Source organism: Cryptomeria japonica, chromosome 3 (assembly GCF_030272615.1).
Source record: "Cryptomeria japonica chromosome 3, Sugi_1.0, whole genome shotgun sequence".
NCBI classification, from domain to species: Eukaryota; Viridiplantae; Streptophyta; class Pinopsida; order Cupressales; family Cupressaceae; genus Cryptomeria; species Cryptomeria japonica.
The window spans coordinates 945,773,279-945,791,370 of record NC_081407.1 but is presented as its reverse complement, the minus strand read 5'-3'; the positions used below and the strand labels follow the sequence as shown (position 1 = coordinate 945,791,370).

General features: G+C 37.4%; 2 protein-coding genes across 2 annotated transcripts in view; both read left to right on the top strand.

Annotated features, from left to right (window-relative positions):
- Nucleotides 1-14,601, top strand: part of LOC131873913 (uncharacterized) — a 39,741-nt gene extending 25,140 nt beyond the window's left edge. Inside the window, exons 2-5 of the mRNA XM_059217032.1 lie at nt 13,513-13,734; nt 13,851-14,095; nt 14,219-14,309; nt 14,436-14,601. Of these exons, the coding sequence (XP_059073015.1) occupies nt 13,513-13,734; nt 13,851-14,095; nt 14,219-14,309; nt 14,436-14,437 (560 nt within the window). The 3' untranslated portion in view covers nt 14,438-14,601. The remainder of the gene's footprint in view (nt 1-13,512; nt 13,735-13,850; nt 14,096-14,218; nt 14,310-14,435) is intronic.
- Nucleotides 14,438-17,790, top strand: LOC131038948 (uncharacterized). Its single transcript, XM_057971560.2, has 5 exons — nt 14,438-14,600; nt 14,988-15,652; nt 15,791-16,912; nt 17,025-17,105; nt 17,225-17,790. The coding sequence occupies exons 2-5, from the start codon at nt 15,008-15,010 to the stop codon at nt 17,312-17,314; spliced, it is 1,938 nt and encodes a 645-aa protein (XP_057827543.2). The 5' UTR covers nt 14,438-14,600; nt 14,988-15,007; the 3' UTR covers nt 17,315-17,790.
- Nucleotides 17,791-18,092: the final 302 nt, after the last annotated feature.

Genomic DNA, 18,092 nt, shown 5'->3' with positions numbered 1-18,092 from the left:
GATAACTATGTTTTTTCAATCCATAACTCTTTGGAAGTTTAGTGGCTTTTTATGGTTCATTAAGTTATGCCTATGTAATATATATCCCTGATTTTTTTCTTTTTGAAAAGTTTGCCTATAGAGAAATAACATAACAAATGAAAAGTAGAGAGTTTTTTGCTGATAAGGAAGTTCTGATTTGAATCATTCAATGTTCATTCTTTTGCTGGTGCAAAGCTATTGAAGTTTGATATTCATAGCAAACATAACTTCATGAAATGCAGATACAAATAAATTAACAGTCCATACACTAAGAAAGAAACTTAAAATATGAAGCAATTCACAGTCATTCAGACCTGTAGTGGCAGATGTAGTTGTGGACAGTCAACAGCCAATTGTAATCAGCTTTACATTATTAATTTGCAGATTCCCAATGAAGCACTCAGGTCCTTTATGCCTCCAAGTCATCACCCAACACTCCTAAAGTGCCAAGATTTGTTAAACAGAAGCTTTGACACTAGCAAATCACCCTTTCAGGTCTGATACATGCTCGGTTACATCAGCAACAGCGAACTGGGTGCTGTTGGCATAGGGGCAGTTAGGTAAAAAATTCCAAAATTTCTTCTTTTGACACCAAATCTGCCAATAGATACTTGCTACCGTTTCAAACAGTCCAAACACCTAAGGAAGGAAGTTTTGCAGCCCTTTTTCATCAACCCAGAAGTTTGATCATGATCCCACATGCCCTCATGTGCTTGTATGACGTGCTTAAAAGGGGCAATCCACAAAGAAAAATCAATTGCTGATGAAACTTTTGAAAAAACACATGGAAACCGATTGCCTAGCACATAGAATCAGTTTTGGAAAACACCCAGAAAATTTGGGTCAAACCCTAACTCTGCCTTTCTATTTGAAGGATTCCGACCAGCTTGAAGGAGGTGTATGGCCAGCTGTAAAATCTCATCTAAACCCTTGCAAAACCACACTAGAAATTCTTGTATTTATCAACAAACGTGAACTCCAAAATCTGAAATCAGAAAACCATATAAATCTTCATTTTTGAAACCCCCAAATCACCAAACTTAATGCAAGTCAGTGTATTCCTTGAAGTGAAAATACCAGACCAGCTAGGGTGGTTCTCTCTCACTACTGAAGAGGGTTTTTGTCCTCAACAATACTTGGGGAGAACTCCTCTGTTCATTCCAACAACATCTCTTTGTGTGTGCAAACTCTAAATGAAGAAACGAGAGCCAAAAAACTCCAATTTATAGAGTTTGGAGGGAGTTCGGGCATTTTAAAATTCAAATATTCTAATTTCCCTCAAAAAGGCCCCCATAATGTTTTAAAAACAATCTAAAGTCCCCAACTCATAGGCGTCCAACTTGGGGAAATTCACTTTCTAAAATATTTATGTTGAAAATGTAGCTAGGTCGTATCCCTTGATTGGGCCGACCTAGCTTGGTAAATTTTAATGTGGCCTTCGGCCTTAAAATTTATCGTGTATGGGCTTATTCGGGATATTGTGTAACTTGTAAATTCAATAGGTCACGACCTATTAATATGTAACTTGTAAAGTGTTATTGGTCAGGTCCTAACCGATGTAACTTGTGATATGGGTCTGACCCTATAATTTAACTTGTGAATTTGTAATTTGGCGCCAAAGCCGACCTAGGTATAAAGGGTTAAGGGCATGTATATAAAGGAAGTGACTTGAGGTCACAAGTGATAACATAAGCAAATATCATCTGCCTTAATGCGATCGGTTCTGCTCCAAAAGATCAGCGAACTACATTCTGAAGTCAGCGAAATTGTCTTCTAGCTGGGTGAACATCTTCCTAGGTCTGCCAAACCTGCTCCTAGGTCTGCCGAGCCTGCCGAACCTGCTCCAACGCTGCTGAACTTACTTCAGGCTGTGCTACATCTGTTCTAGGGCAAGCGAACTCCCTCACATGATCTGCAATCAACAATTTGGGCGATTGTTCAAATCTGACCTGAACTGTGATTCAGATAAGTTCTTTGTATGGCCTAGAAGGGCAGTATTGTAATCTGCTGCTATACCGAATCTAATCAGATCTGAGATCTTTGGTTGCTGGGTTTTTTCCTCCAAGAGGGAGGTTTTCCCAGGGTACATGTGTGTTATGTGTATGATTTACTTTGCATTCTGATTTTCTGTTCTATACTGCTAATCTGATCACTAAAAACTAACAATTTAAACACTTCATTGGATAATATAATGTCGTTTTATTACGTAAGTGCAAATACGAAAATGATATCAATCACCTTACAAAAAGCTTGCCAGGACATCGGAAATGGAAACCCATTTGCACTGAAGCGAAACTGAAGCTAAAGAAATATGCTTGGCACCAAAAATAACATTTACTAAAAGCAGCACTTACTAAAAATAGCATTGCTATCGAATCCCATGGAAACTGAGAAACAGAGATCTGTAAGGAAACACGAGTCCCTTAATCACCACCAAATAGCTTATGGGAACCTACAAAGAGGCTAATGGGAGGCAAAGCTGACTAGGTGCAAGAAGGGAACATTACAGCCTCAGGCTTGTCAAAGTTGTCTTAATTAACCCAATGTAATGTCTCTTATTGGGATATTACTAAATTTTTGCCCTATAACTACAATTTCAATTAAAATAAGAAATTATGTACATTTAAGAATATCAAATTTACCAATTGAAATGCCCTTTATAGGAGAGATCTTGGTCTAGGCCCTACACACAATATTAGTCATGGGAAATTGATATTAAATCATAAGCCATGATTACATACATCTTACTAATAGTTAATAAATATCATTCAAATTGAAATCCAAATAAGCCATAGCCATTTCAAGTAGATTCCTATAATAGTCATATTAGGAATTCATTGAAACATTTGCAAACCACAGTCTCAAGGTTGCTCACCCTTGTATTGCGAGAGCATGGAAGGTAGGTTGCCCTTCCACCCCTTATAGTTCACTTGGAGGCAGGCTGCCTTCCTTGCCCAAGCCCAAGAGCATGGAAGGTTGGTCTTCCATTCCACCTCTTGGCCTATGAGCATGGAAGGCTGGCCATCCATTCCATCCCGGGGTGACGGACTTGATGGGACCTCAAGCCCAAGGGCACTTTAAGCCCCTTGGCCCATGAGCATAACATTCATCTCGTAGTGGTGTGCGTTGGTCTTCTGAATTCAGAAGGCTGGCCATCCTTCCTATTTGCAATCCGTTTCTCTAAATTCAGAATGGACTATCATATAAATTCTTCCATATCCATAATTAAAAGAAGCATTTGGATTACTTACAAAGATCATTAATTTCTTCTAGTACCTTAATTAGATTTTCTTATAGTTAGAATTACTGCTAGATCAGTTCCAGTTCTGTTTTTAATGCTTTTTCTGCTTATTCCTTGATCATTCGATGCCCTTCTTGGATGAATTGTTCTTCCTTTTATATCTCTCATTTGGATGGAGTCATACCTCTTCACGGTGACCATCACCTTTGCAAGGGACACATCCTTACATAATTAAGGTGTTGTCTTTTATATATTTTGGGCAGCCAATTAATAATCGTTGACTAATCCAGTCGGCCCTCTTATGTAAATGTTTCTTAAATAGCCGCTGGTATGCCTTAATCTGGTTGGCCCTTTATTTAAATAACCGCTGCTATTTATTATTTAAGTTTCTTTTATTTCGGTTGGCCTCCCTCGGAATTTGTCACTTGGGAAAATTTTTGCATTTATGCTAGTTGGCTGTCTTTATTAAATCTTATTGCCTAAATTTAAAAGACAGTGATTTGTATTTTACTATTTAGTTTAAGGGCTGGTAAGCCAAATCTGGCAGGGGCATGACACCCAAGGGCCTTTCTGTGACATCCCCCATGTCAACCACTTCCATGGTGGTTGCTTGAGGGAAAATAAATTTAAAGAAAGCAGTGAGGAGACAAACTACATTAAACCTTAAAAGTGAGAGGTGCATGGTATGTAGGGAAGGATTTGTGCCATTAATAAGCATGGTATTCCTACCCATGGACAATGAGACTCTATAGGCTGTATGGAAAGGATGTGCCTGGCAATCTCTGAACCCCCCCACAACCCATCCTACTATCAATTCAAGCTCTATCTCTAGAGAGAGAAAAGGGGAGAGATTGCAAGGCGGGGTTAAAGGAGAGAACAAAGGGACTTGAGGAGAGGATTGAGGAGTTGTGCAAGAAAGGGAGGAGAGAAGCAAAGTGGATCTAAGGAAAAGGCTTTAGAAACTTCTAGATGTGTACAACGATATTCCAAAACCTTTGCTTGCATTTAAATGAAAGATTCGACGTGCATTAAGGCAGAAAAAGGAAGAGAGAGATGGGGCGTGAAGAGGGAGGAATTTTGTCAGGTGTGAAGGAAGAGGAATGCAGAGTAAGGCGTGGTTGTTGGAAGGAGTCTACATGTTGAGCATAGCGATGTTGGATTTAGATTAGGGCATGGTGGGTGCTGCATTTGACTCAAATTAAGGCATGGCAGGGTTGTTTCAAAGGAAAAGACATTAAAAAAAGAGGTAGAAGAAAGGGGTAGCTTGTTGGCAAAACTCTTGCGTGCAAGATAAACTAAGGATCACAATTCCATCGAGGAGCAAAAACTGCAATTGGAGGTGCAAGGCTGAATTCCCCAACCTTTGTCAACATCATTCCTATGTGCATTGAAACAAGAGCTTAGAATAAACAAGTTAAGAAGCACGCGGTGGAAGAAGGATGCAAACAGGTTGCAACTCGATAGGATGGATTAGGAAAAGATAAGAGTTGAATAGCTTAGGGAGACATCAAATCAAACTCAATGTGTAAGTTGATTGCTTACAATTACCTCTAATTTATGGTTAATAGTTGTCACATAAAAGATCGCTCATGTATGATGTATCATGTTTCGAACCTTCACTAAACCAATAATTAAATGTAACTATAATAACTGATGTTTGTTGAATGTTGGATAAGTAACATTTGTATGATAAACTTCATAGCCATGTAGGGTAAATTAGAATCTTCTATTGGTGGACATGGTCCTAGGACGACATGTTGAAAAGCAGGAAATTTTGAATTAAAATGAATAGTATTATTTTTTAAGATAATTCTTGTAATGGCTTGTTAGTTATGGAACAATATGAAATACCACAATTTTAATTACTACAGGAAGATCATTTTAACCTTGATATGCAATTAAACTAGTCATGGAGGTAGCAATTTATTTCCTATATATTATGCTCTCAAACATGATATAATGGTGCCTATCACTTATGCGGAAATGAATATGTATGTTAAACTTAATTACAAAGAGATGTCATCATGATATAGGTGGCAATTGATAGATACATATATGGTGTTATTATTAGGGCACTAGAAGTTGTATGTTATTCTCAATATATAATTATTTGGGAAATAAAATTGAAGGTTCGTAATATTGTTATCCTATCACAAATATGGGAACACACATGGCTACAAAAATTGGTAGAACTTACTTGCTACTTAGAGGTTTTACAAATAACCATCTCCCTTGTAAGGACCTTTGAAGATTAACTTATAATATTAATATTTTATTGCATTGATTATCCATGGTAGATTTTGAACCAAAAGGCTGGATTTATTACTCTGAGCTAGGAAGAGTAGATGTGAAGAGTTCCTGGCAGGCTTGACATTAACCAAAATATTATTTAGGAGTTTCAAGGTCATTATTCTAGAAATAATATTAATGTCAAATAGCTAATACTCATATTTCCTAGGCTCGGTATCAATGTGGCTTTTAATTCAGTCATCTATGAGGTTGAAAGATCCCCAACTCTATTTCTGCCCTGAATTTTGATTTTTAGGTTTGAATGATAGTCTTTGACCAGCGTATGCAAACAGGTTACTGATTTTTATTTTGTTGTTTACCAATACAATATGGAATTTGAATGCAAAACATAAACTAACAATGGACTGATGATAAATTTCAGATTTCTGATTTTTATTGCAGCAAACACTAAAACCAAAATTTGAACAATTTATAACATCCAGAATTAGAAGTGGCATACTAGGAGTCCTACGCTGATTTGGGAAGGGCTTATTTATTGCCAGAACTGATGAATTGAGCAATACAGAAGCTTCCAAGTGAAGACAATGGCTCCAATGCTATTTATTTGCTATAACTATAATTACCAAAAACTTTTATTGCAATAACAGGTAGATCTGAAGCTAATTCCTCCAAGTCACCAGGCAAGGTGACCAAATCGAGCAAATTTCCTCAATGTTTTGCTGATTCCACTCGTGTATGCCTTGCAGAGACTGAAGAAACCTTCATTTAATTATTTGCTGCTGCTAACAATGAGATTCCAACCATTTTCCAACCCTAAATACTTAAGATTACTGCTACAGGTGCCATGTGGGCCTCTAGGGAGGTACGGCTGGCATGAAGGGTCCAAGAAACCCCAATTCAATTGCAACAATTCTGATCTGTATCTTCTGAATAAGATTTCTGCCTCCTCACTTACCAATATGAATTACCAAAACAAATTCAACCACCAATCTGCTCTAAAAGCTGATAAATCAATGTAACTTCTTCCACAGGCAGGCTGGGGTATCGTCCAACCTGAAAATTCAAGAGTTTTCGTTCTTGAAGAGAATACTGCTGCAATCTCTGTGACCAGAGCTCTGCCTCAATTTTGCAATGAAGATAAATAACCAAGAATGTTCCAAAATGACCTCCAAATGCCTTTTTTAAAAGGCTCCAAACCCTAGGTGTCACTTTTAGGGTTTCCATATTTTCAACATTATTTTTAATAAAATACAAGTCTTCCTTTAAAAATTGACCCCTTAGGCATTATATTTTATTATTATAATGTTTTCCCCTTTTTATTACAACATTTTATGCTCATAGGCCTAGGAAAATGGCCACAAATTATTATAACTTATTTTATTATAAAGTGACTTTATTATTAATTTATTTAATTCCAAACTTGGAAATATTAAAATATTTCCCAAATTATTCATAAAAATTAAAACTGGACTCAAAACTTAACTCCATCTGAAACACTATGATCTTTGATGTTGCTCGAGTCCTGTAGGCTAACTGGAAGTTCCTCCCAAAAAAATAAGAACTTGCCCTAAAAAATAGGAACCTCACTCCAAACTCCAGAAACTACTCAAGAGGCTCTCACTCTGCTCTGTGGTCCTCTGGGTGGTCATCCAGTCAATTGCTAGTTCTCCCTAAAAAATAGGAGACCTCCCTAAAATGTAGGAACTGCCGTTAGAAAGCTCAAAATAGTTCATAGAGCCCCCACAAATCTCTATGACCCTCGGAACGAGTCCCCTAACTATACTGTTGACTTACGAGAGCTCAAATGATAGGTCAACACTCTGCTTATCCCTTGTCGCCTAGAAAGGGAACATTACAGAGGTTTTAGATACTTGTAAATATTAAGAAGATATCAAGATGTATGTAATTATGTGACCATTTGAGAAATGCTATTGTAGTGGCAATAGGTGCAATAAATTCCTTTAATGTCATTTTATCCTCCTTTCTTATTGCAATAATAAGACATGCTATATAATTCTAGAATGGTATTTGGGTATTGGGGGAAAGGCTTTTGATGGCTACAAGATATATATTGATCCCTTGGGTATAAGAACCTCTATATTGAATGTATTATGTGAATTTTGAATGGAAGTGCTTCCCTATGTGTTTGTGTAAACCAAGGTAATTTCAGGTTGAGTAATAATTCTAGCCCCTATGTTGATAAGAAAAACCTTGGGATGTTCAAGCTGGTTTATGAGTGATAATGGGCTGATTCAAGACCTTGATATTCTTTAAGGGATGTGTTACAATATAGGTCACTGAATGGTGAACTTAGTTATGATTTCGTAACTAATGTTAGCTATTGTTAATTGAAGGGAAACATCAACAAAACCTTGATTACACCAAAACTTGTGTGTATGCGACCTTGAGGGACCTTGTGAGGAGTACAATGTGTGACTTTGATCCACATGGAAGTAGGTATGTAGGTAGTCCTTGGGTGAAGGAAGCCCTTGTGACCTCAAGTCCGTAAGGGTAGGGTTTTGGGGGGGGGGGGATATTTCGAAGGATGGGGTTGTTCTTAACTTGTTTGACCTTCCTTCTTTTGTGATCTTTAGATGGCTAACATGGGTATTAGATGCTTGTGAAAGAGTTAAGAAAACTTGATAAATTGTATTTAATATTGTGAAAGAGTTAAAAAACCTGATAAATTGTATTTAATAATTAAGATGCTTCTAAATAGCAAGCTTAGGAATTAAATGGGTTGACTATCTTATAGTTGGTATTTGCTTTAGGGTACATGTTGAGTCGAAGCAATCTTGTGTTGGTTCAAATTAGTTGTTGTGTTTGTGAAATTTAATCCTGGAGCTGTAGGCTCCTAAATTGCTTGACTGTGATATACTTATCCATTTGATCACTTTTGTGAATCTTGTTATGTACGACCCCCACAAGTGTAAACCTTCAAGATATTTGTGTAGTGACAGGCAACCATTGGACCATGCCAATGATCCCTGTTTGGGCTATTGCAAGGGATTAGTCGGCATTCACATGGTTCATGGAGGTTGTGTTGTCCCCAAGTAAGACTCCGTCTAGTATTGCTATAATTAAGAAAGCTCCTTGTATTATCTTTATAAATGATGTGAATAAGGGATAGTGGACAATCTGAATATATGATCCTGGTCAATAAGACCAAAGTTACAAAGGCATACGGACTTGCAAGCATCCAAGCTTTATTGTCATGATGGTGACCTTGCAAATTAACCATCTTACACACAACAATAATACTTGTAAGACCAACCACATATACCAAGGGAGGACACTTATAAGCAACTGAATCAGTGACGGGAGCATTGCAATTACTCTATTAAGCAGTGACTCATGTTAAAGAGGGACTTAATCTCAGAACAACCAAACGCATATTCACTATTGTCGCTGAAACGATGATGGAAATCAACAACCAAAGGATGGTTAACTGTTAGTTAAAGAATGACAAGGTATTAATAAAGAATCGATGATAGAAGACAGTGACTATATTCCCTATCAATAGCGATGGAATAAATAAGATATATGGAGCCGATAAAGATTTGACTCAGCTGTCAAACTATAACCTTTGATTCATTTGATTGCCGATCTTAATAATTATGATTGATACTATATTCAAGTGAAATTATAGGCGCCGATTAAGGTGTTGAAGTCAGAAGAGCTTGAAGTTCCACATGGAATCCGATAACCAACCGATATAATTGTTTGTATTACACTGCTGATGATAGCAAAGACTATGGATTAAGAAAAGAGCTTTACCTTAATCATTAAGGAAAAAGCGATTTTATAATTATGGAGTACAATGCAATAGTTAATAAGGAATTAGCAGTCAGTAATGTGAAGAACGGAGAAAACAATTATTGACAACAGGTACCTTAAGGCGGTCAAACATATATGCAGATTAAGTTAAAATGATTTACTATGGAAAGGTGCGATATTAAGGAAGTATAATCATTGACAAAAGATATGACTATTCACTACAAATTGCAACCATTCCGTGCAAAGGATGCTTAAAGGAAGATTGAATTCTTTCCATGGGGGGAATTTATGACAAATACTTCAGTTATTAAATGGATAGAATGATATAAGGGAAGATGTAACATTATTTAAATATAATAACTCAGATCAAGAGAGCTCAAAGAGTCTATGATCTACCAGGTAATTGGTGGCATATCATCACCATTGGCATGGCCAGGGACGCATGAACAAAGGGAATATTGTTCAGAGACAGTGTCAAAGAAACTACATGACTATAACGAATTAATTCAGGAAGGGTGATCAGATATAAGGACTTCTATTCTATCACATTCAAACAGATCCACAACTATACAACGTAGGGTTATCAAGGCAATAAATCAGAGTCAGCAAACAGATCGATATAGGGATCAGACATTCTAATCTTACTTATACAGACCATAAACTCAGTCAGTCATAATACTTTGGTACGTCACATCAGACCCCCTTCTTGGTTAAAGCAGACTGGAGAAGGAGATTACTTGCAGTTTTTTATGAAGAGATTGTAAGGATATTATAGAAGTCTTTCAAGGGAAGTTAGGACAGGACTTAAGGCAATTACATTGTAATCAACAGCATAAGAAATCAGAGTCCATCAAATTCAGATCAGAAATTCAAATTATGTCAAAGTTATTGCTTATAGAATCTCTGTAATTAGAAGTAAACTTAGTTCTCATTATTACAAAGACATTCGGCATTTACATTGATTAACTTCTCCACTTGACAATCCAAGGGAAAATTATTACAATAAAGCAAGATAAGTTCTATCTCCCGTACTATTCTTAAAATTTTAAAGTCAAATATTATAATGAAATGCCTTAAGATTTGATAAAATTGTATTTATAAATGTATTATAATTCTCACATTAAGTTGGAATTGTCGTCTCAGGTCCAAATTATGGCAAATCTCAAACGGGGACATTACAGAGGTGAAGTTGCCAATGGACCTTGGACATGGTACAATAACAATTAGCAGGTTGTCAATGGACTGTGCCAATAGCAGATGCTTAGAGCTACTGTTGTATCTTTTGGATTAGCTAGCATTCACCTAGTTCATGGGGGTGAAGAATCACTAGGGCCTATCCAGGATTTGATATGGTAATGTTTGCACGAGTAGTTACCTTATCGCATGGGTAACGGTAATTGGAGCTAACGATTGTATTGGGAAGGTTCACTGAGAGTCACTTATAGCATGGGGGGGACAATGCAAAGTGTTTACATGGGATTGTGAAGAAGATAGCTGACAATATCACTAAAGCCACCAGTGGTATATGTTGAAAGCTACTTCTTGGGTTGACAAACTTGTCATAGTGCTCTATAGACAATTGAAGTTGAAATCCACCATGCTAGGTTGGTTCACTACTTGCACAAATTCTTGGGATTGAGGAAGGATCTACGATGTAGTATGGGATGCATTGAATCCTCTTCTCAATTGTTAGATGGTGTACTTTATCCTGTTGGGTTGAGGATGGACCCCTGGTAGAGTATGGGATACACCAAATCCTCTTCCCAGTTGCCATTGGTGCAGAAGACTAGGATGATGAATGGGACCCATGGTGTAGTGCGTAATGCATCGACTTTCCTTTTCTATCTAGGATACATTATGGATATGTGTTAGTTAGCCATTGTGGATGAGCTAGTCACTATTGTCTTTGTGATGAGCCAATCATTATTGTCTTGTGATGCTTGTGTGGGCCACCCACTATGTATTCATGATGTATGCAGAAGCTAGTCAGTGTGTATGTGTGATGTATGCTGGATCCCATCACAATGTATTTGTGATGTATGTTGGAGCTGCTCACCGTGTATATGTGATGTATGCTGGAGCTGGTCAGCTTGTGTACTTGTGTGTGTGAGCTAGTCACCTTGTGTATATGTGGTGTATGCTTGAGACAATCATGGTGTGTGTGATCTTGGGATTATGGTATGAAATGACCCCTATGTATATGTGTATGTTTCTACACTAATGATTGGTAATGTTGGATTCGAAATCAACATTTGATGGCAATGGTTATCTTTTTATTGTAATGGGAGTAATTCTATAGATTCACTTAATTAATAGTTAGGGTCTAAAGAGATCTCATAAGAGGAGATGAAATCCCTCTAACATTTGAGTGTGAACGATGAAGCCTTTGATTTCCCACGAGAGTGTATGTAGGCAGGGTCATCACAAATGAACCCTCGAGGCTTAGGTCTGGGTCTAAGGTTGATCCTTATTATGGGAGCTTAACACTTTGGAGTGTGAGTATATAAGTGTTTCGTTGAGTTGACAACACCAGGGTGAATGAAATTTTTTCGAAGTCAACTCTTTTAAGCTAGATGAAAAATGTTTGGTTGATTAAGTTGATAATCAATATTAAGTGTATTAAAAGAAAATTGTAGTGCTTGATGGGCAGATTTTACACTTTTTTTAACCATTTATAAATGAAGAACTGCTTTTGATGGTTCATTAAGTTATGCCTCGGGTTTCTCTAAGTTGTCTTAAACAACCCAAGGGCCTTGTTTTAACTGTTTATAAATGATGAATATCAGCATGCAAAATTTATAACTAGAGTTACCTGGGGACGCGTCCCCGACCTGAAAACCCCTATCCCCGTCTCGTGGACGTTTTGGGGACTTGGGGACGGCCAGGGGACGTTTCCCCCCATCCCCAAATTGCCCTGTATTTTGAGGGGACGTCCCCGAAATGGGGGGATGCCTGCCCTAGCTCTGGGGGGCGTCCGTACGTCCCGAGGACGGTTGGGACGTCCCCAATCCCTCCCGGGGACGGCCAAACGTCCCCCATATCTAAGGCCCTTAAAAAATATTAAAAGTTGTGTTTTCAATTTTTTATTTAAATTTTCTAATATCGGCCCCTTATTAATTCAAATTGTTATTAAAAATAAAAAAAATTAAAAGATAACATTAATTAAATTTTAAATTTATTAATTTAATTCATAATTTTGACAATGAAACTATATGGCAGTAGTGTAGCCTTTGGGTATTTTGACACAGAGATTAGAAAATTGCCAAACTCGGCGAGTCAATAGAAAAATAACACCCAACGCCTTTATTAAAGAATAAGTTTTTTTGGCCTCGCGGGGCACTGCCCCTCGACCCCGCCCTGTATCGCGAAGGGAGCGCGCAAGGGGCAGTGCCCCTTGACCCCACCTTGGGGGCACTGCCCCCAAACCCTCGTTGAAAAATATGGGGGGAAACTGCGTCGATAGAAGTAGGGAAAATTTAACCTCTGAGTCTATTGATATGCATATTGACAATGTGAATGAATTGAAATTCTGATTTATGAATGCATAATTGCATATTGTCTATTGAGTATTAACAATGTTGTATGTTCACAATTTACATTCTAAAATGTTTTCAACTTTTCATAGTATCATACACATGCTATATCCATGTTTTATTGTTTTCATATGAATATAATGTATGTATGCATGCTTTATCCATGTTTTCATATGAACATTTAGAATTTTGAAATTTTCCTATATATTTTAAATTTTTCCTATATTTTATATAGCCGTCCCCTTTGCCGTCCCCCGCTGTCCCCAAATTTGGCAAAAAAATTTGCCGTCCTGGAAACACGTCCCGCCGTCCCTTGCCGTCCCCGTCCCAGAAACTCGGGGTAACTTTGTTTATAAGCCATTACTTTTGTATTCAATTGATTCGACAAAAAATAAAGTATTCAACAACTTAAATGTGCACAATATTGAAATGCAGCGTGACTATTGCTAACCCAGCAGCTGGATATGAGGTATCTGCATTGAGTTTTTTGACTGGATCTTAAATCATGTGTTCCTAGGTCTAGAAGTTACTGATTTATTTGTGAATCTTGGAAAGGCACGTAGGGTTGCTCCATATGCTTTTAGTTATGTAGGCAAATATAATAGGAATATGACTAACTTTGCTATTTGCTTCAGTAATATTGTTGGTCAAGTATATGATGTTGAAATGTTGAAAACATTGAAATGCCAGAGTCAAAAAAGGAATGTGGGGAAAGCAAGGAGCAATTGGTGACGAGCAAGGATGTTGTTAATTGTGAAGTAGACAAACAGAACATAATGACAAATCCAGCCATAGAGGGTGGATATCCACCTCTCTGTGAGGAAGATTTACAACCAAAAAGAAAAAAAAGGGCTGCCCAATTGAACTTGAGGAAAAGTCTAGCCTGGGATCAAGCCTTCTTTACTAGTGAAGGTACAACACGAGATATTGCTTCAGTTTAGTTTTTTTTTTCTTTGTTTTTGCTATCATTGCATTTGCGTTTTACACAAAAATGCTCTGTGTAGGTTAATAAAGTTTGTTTTCTGCAGGAGTTCTTAATCCTGTAGAATTATCACTTCTAAACAAGACTTTCAGTAAGTCAAATGAGACTTTATTGTCTAGTATTGAAGAAGAGGACTCTGTAAGATCTTCGATGGATTCAAATTCTACCCTTAGTGGAGATATTCTGGCTTTAGAGACACTTGAAGAAAACCTATTCACAGAGTCACATACATCAAATGCGGCATTGTTGGGCACAGTACCCGCTCAATCAAAGCTGCATTCGCTTCCCAATGTGAGATTTCTTGAATGACATTTTAAATTTTAATTTTGGTATTTTCTATTCTTTCTTCTTCAGAATTCTCTCTCTATAGTTATATAATGAGTTGATTCTAATGTTGTTTTTGGTGTGTTTCAGACAAGGATTTTGGCTACTCAACAAAAGGATATTGCCACAAATGTACCTAAGAGTCCTGAGAGAAAATCTTCTCATGGAGTTCAAGACTCCTCTACATATCCCTTTCTAACATGTCAGAAACTGTGCTACTAGTTTATGAATTTATATTGTGAAATTAATTTGAAAGAAATGGCTGACGTTTATCACTTCAATCATATTTGTGTTTCCTTAACTTAACAAACATTTAAGAAATCTAGCAGTAAGGGTACCGAGGAGCTCCGAAAACCAAGTCAACTAGATGATGCATCTGGAAAGAATTGTTCTTCTACTCCAACAATAGCCACAAAGAAAGTTCCTGCAGGTCATAAACGCACGAAATATTCACATGGAAATGCTGTGCCAGGTTTGCTATTCAGTTTGGTGTTTTCTTAGACTAAAAATGTTCTTTATAGACTATGGTAGTATTCATATTGAATGTAAATGCATGAGTAGTGTAAGTGCATCGAGTATTGCTATGAATGAATAAGATAGGATTCTTTTTCTGTCTGGATGTTGTAATATGTTGACTTGGGATTTTGTCAAATCAACACAATATGAATATTAAATATCTGTCGTTTTAAAAATTAAAACTGAAAGCTATTTTGGGAACTAGTGTATGTATTTTTGATAAATTAATTAGAGACAAACTTCTTGCTTATTGTATTTCTTTGTTTTGTGAGACTAAATTGGCACCATACATTAAAAATGTATTGTAAATATTTCTTTAATATGAGGGCCATAGTTCATGCAGTTAATGGGACCAGGGCTACCATGCACAGAAACACGCCATCAAAGGCAAAAGAAAATCTTGGAACCAGTGGCAGATCTGTTATATCCCTAAATTCTTCTACTTCTGAGCTCTGGGATTCTTCTAAACATTCAGCATCTTCTCTTACGGTTGAGATACCTGTGCCTTCTGGAACAACAGATTTGAGCAACAAGATTCTGCCTAAGACTTCTGAACTTGTTTTCTCTACCATTTCTTCTGACTTGAAAATTAGTAATTCAGAGCCTTTGGCTGCTGATCATAATGTTCATGAACACTTTAGACCCAAAATTGGTTCTGGTGTATCTACAGATTCAGCACTCTCACATTGTAGTAAGCAAAACCAGGGACTTGAAAAGAGAATTGCAGTGGGTGTACCTCCTTTAAAGTCTGGTTCTACAGCTACTGCACGTAGTAATATGACTCTTACTGCCAAGGATCCTACAAATTACAAGCAAAACCATGGATTTGGAAAGGGAAAAGTAGCAGACTTACCTACAAAATCTGTTTCTACAAGTGCTGCTCACAATAGTATGATTTTTTCAGCCAAAGATCCTCCAAGTAAATCTGGCTGCCCCCGTCCAGTAAATTTACAATCAAAGCCCACAGGATTGAGAATGCCTACCCCAAAGCATGGTTTTTTTGATACGGTTAGCTTTTATTATCTCCCTCTGTTCTGCTTCACTGACACTGTTTTGTAATGGCATTAGCTGACTTTAAAGGTTCCTGATTTTTTCCTAATCTAGTATTACTGTTTCTAGAAATTGACTGTATCTTGGCTGTTGTAGGAAAAAGTTATCCGCGCTCCACATCCTGCTGTACAAAAGCGATCTAGTAGTAATCATTTTCTGCCACCCAAGTCAATTCCTAAAGGGCCAAGTGGTATCCCTCAAGGTAGTAAACTAAAACCCCCAGGGGTCCCTCTGCCTCATAATAGGGGCACTGTACCGTCTGTCATTTCCATGGCAACACATTTGAGGCCTGAATCTGCATCAGCAAGCTCTATTGCATCCATTCCAGCTTCTCTTCCTCGGTTACAGCTCAAGACAGATGTTGAGGGTTCAGGTTTGAGCTTGCTACCACATCAAAAGTTTGGCCTTTCCCCAAGAGGTCAACAAGGTTCTGATGACCAAAGAAGTGATCAGATACAACTTTCTTTGGGTGCATGTAATGCAGCTGCACAATCAAGTTTCTCTGAGGTTGACCATCATAATCAGAAAAGCACCTGTAGTGATGTGTCAGAAGAAGAGCAGTCTCAGTTGTCCTTTGTGCATGAAAAGCATAATTTACAAGATATATCTCATACGTGCTCAGAACAAAAAAATGCAAATGCAAATGGTACAGTGACTTCATCACTAATAGATACAAGTAAAGCTTCTGACATGAATGACATTAGTTGTCTTCAACCTCATTATCAGTGTGGAACTGCAGTTGTTGCTGAAGCAACTAGAGTCTCTGCCTCTGAGCCTTTACAATCTGAACATTTGTTGTACTCAATTCATGAAGATATGACAAAGGTATCTGAAGAGTTCATGTTCAAAAGTGCAGCTAAAGAAATTAGCTCAAATCGAAGCCCTTTAGATGTCAATTCCAACCTGCTGAATTCTCTTGATCATGGAACATTCCAAAAGCATGCGAATGGACAGAATTCAGTTGATAACACCAAGTCACTTGCATTGTCAGCTGTCTCATCTCCCATTTTGGATGATATAGCAGATAAAGAGAACATGTTAGGACATGAAGAACAAGCTATGGACTCACATGAAGAACAAGCTATGGATTCTCACCGAGGTATAAACTCTAGCAGAAAGTTAGTGGATGACATGAACATTCAAGTACAGAATATTAAGAATCTTGAAGCTCCTCCTTTTTCAGAAGAGTGGCTACGAGCTATGGAAGCGGCTGGAGAGGTTAGAGGCATTGTTCATCAGTAATTATTGCTGTTTGCAGGCTGTTTATGATTTGGTTATATTAGCGTGCTTTAATCTACCTTTGTTAATGCTGACAGAAAGCTATTTCCAGGAATTACTCCAAATGAAAAGTGGGCGAGTGCAACATTCACCACCAGATAAAATAGTTCCTGAACCAGGTCCATGGTCTCCGGTATTTTCTCTTTCCTTGATTAGCATAGTTACAGAATATATGGAAGCAAACATTGTAGACATTCACGTCTTGTTCAGGTGGAATTTGTTATAAGTCTTCTGATTTATCTCTATTTGTAGGTACGACGCCATAGTCAGCAAATAGGTCCATTTGATTGTACTAAGTACACAAATGCACCAGGTACCAGTGGTGATTGCCAAGATCAATGAGATGCTCTGATGCTTCTGCATTGTGCACGTCTTAACCATGTTTAACTTGTTCAAATTTTCAGCACCTACAGAGTATATCCTGGTTGAACTAAGAGTGAGTTTATTGCATCCCACTCCTAGCAAAAACTAGATCATTATCAAGAGCCATGAATTGCCTAATTTCCAAAGGCATGTTCCAGTGGAATTACTCATGTTTCGTGTTTAATTAGATCATTATCAAGAGCCATGAATTGGTATGGCAAATTTGTATAAGAGCAATGTCTGGTAAATAATTAATTTACAATTTTGTTTTCTAATGGAACCCATCTAAGGGCTTTTGTGATTTTTGACCAAGTTCTTTGTTGGCTTAGCAGCAGATACTGATCCTATTTTGGTAAAATTTCAGAAACATGTCTGGATTCCAGCCTTGGAAGTCAGTTGAAACTACATTGGAAATTTAGTATAATGGCCACTCATGTCTTCTTGTGTTCATGCAATATGCTTTTGATAAGCATGTACTGATGCTTGTTGCAAAGAGGTTTGACTCGGATTTGGACAAAATGTCTTCTGAATGTCTTTGGAATTTAGAATGTGTAAAGTTCTATACAAAAACTTCAGTAGCAATGATACTTTAATGGCTATAAGAAGAATAACGCAGGCATTTTATAAGGAAAGAAATAGTCATCATATGAGCCCATTATTAAATAATTTTTCTAATATATCATACAAAGTTTATCGGCTGTCAAAGGAGCTCATTACTGAATATTTTTTCAAGATCTCATACAAAGTTTATCCGTTG

Bases quoted from the DNA above. Each gene is read 5' to 3' on its own strand.
- LOC131038948 (XM_057971560.2), top strand. From the start codon at position 15,008: ATGCACAGAAACACGCCATCAAAGGCAAAAGAAAATCTTGGAACCAGT. The intron at 15,653-15,790 runs GTTAGCTTTTAT...TGGCTGTTGTAG, and splicing joins AGCATGGTTTTTTTGATACG to GAAAAAGTTATCCGCGCTCC. The intron at 16,913-17,024 runs GTTAGAGGCATT...AGCTATTTCCAG, and splicing joins CTATGGAAGCGGCTGGAGAG to GAATTACTCCAAATGAAAAG.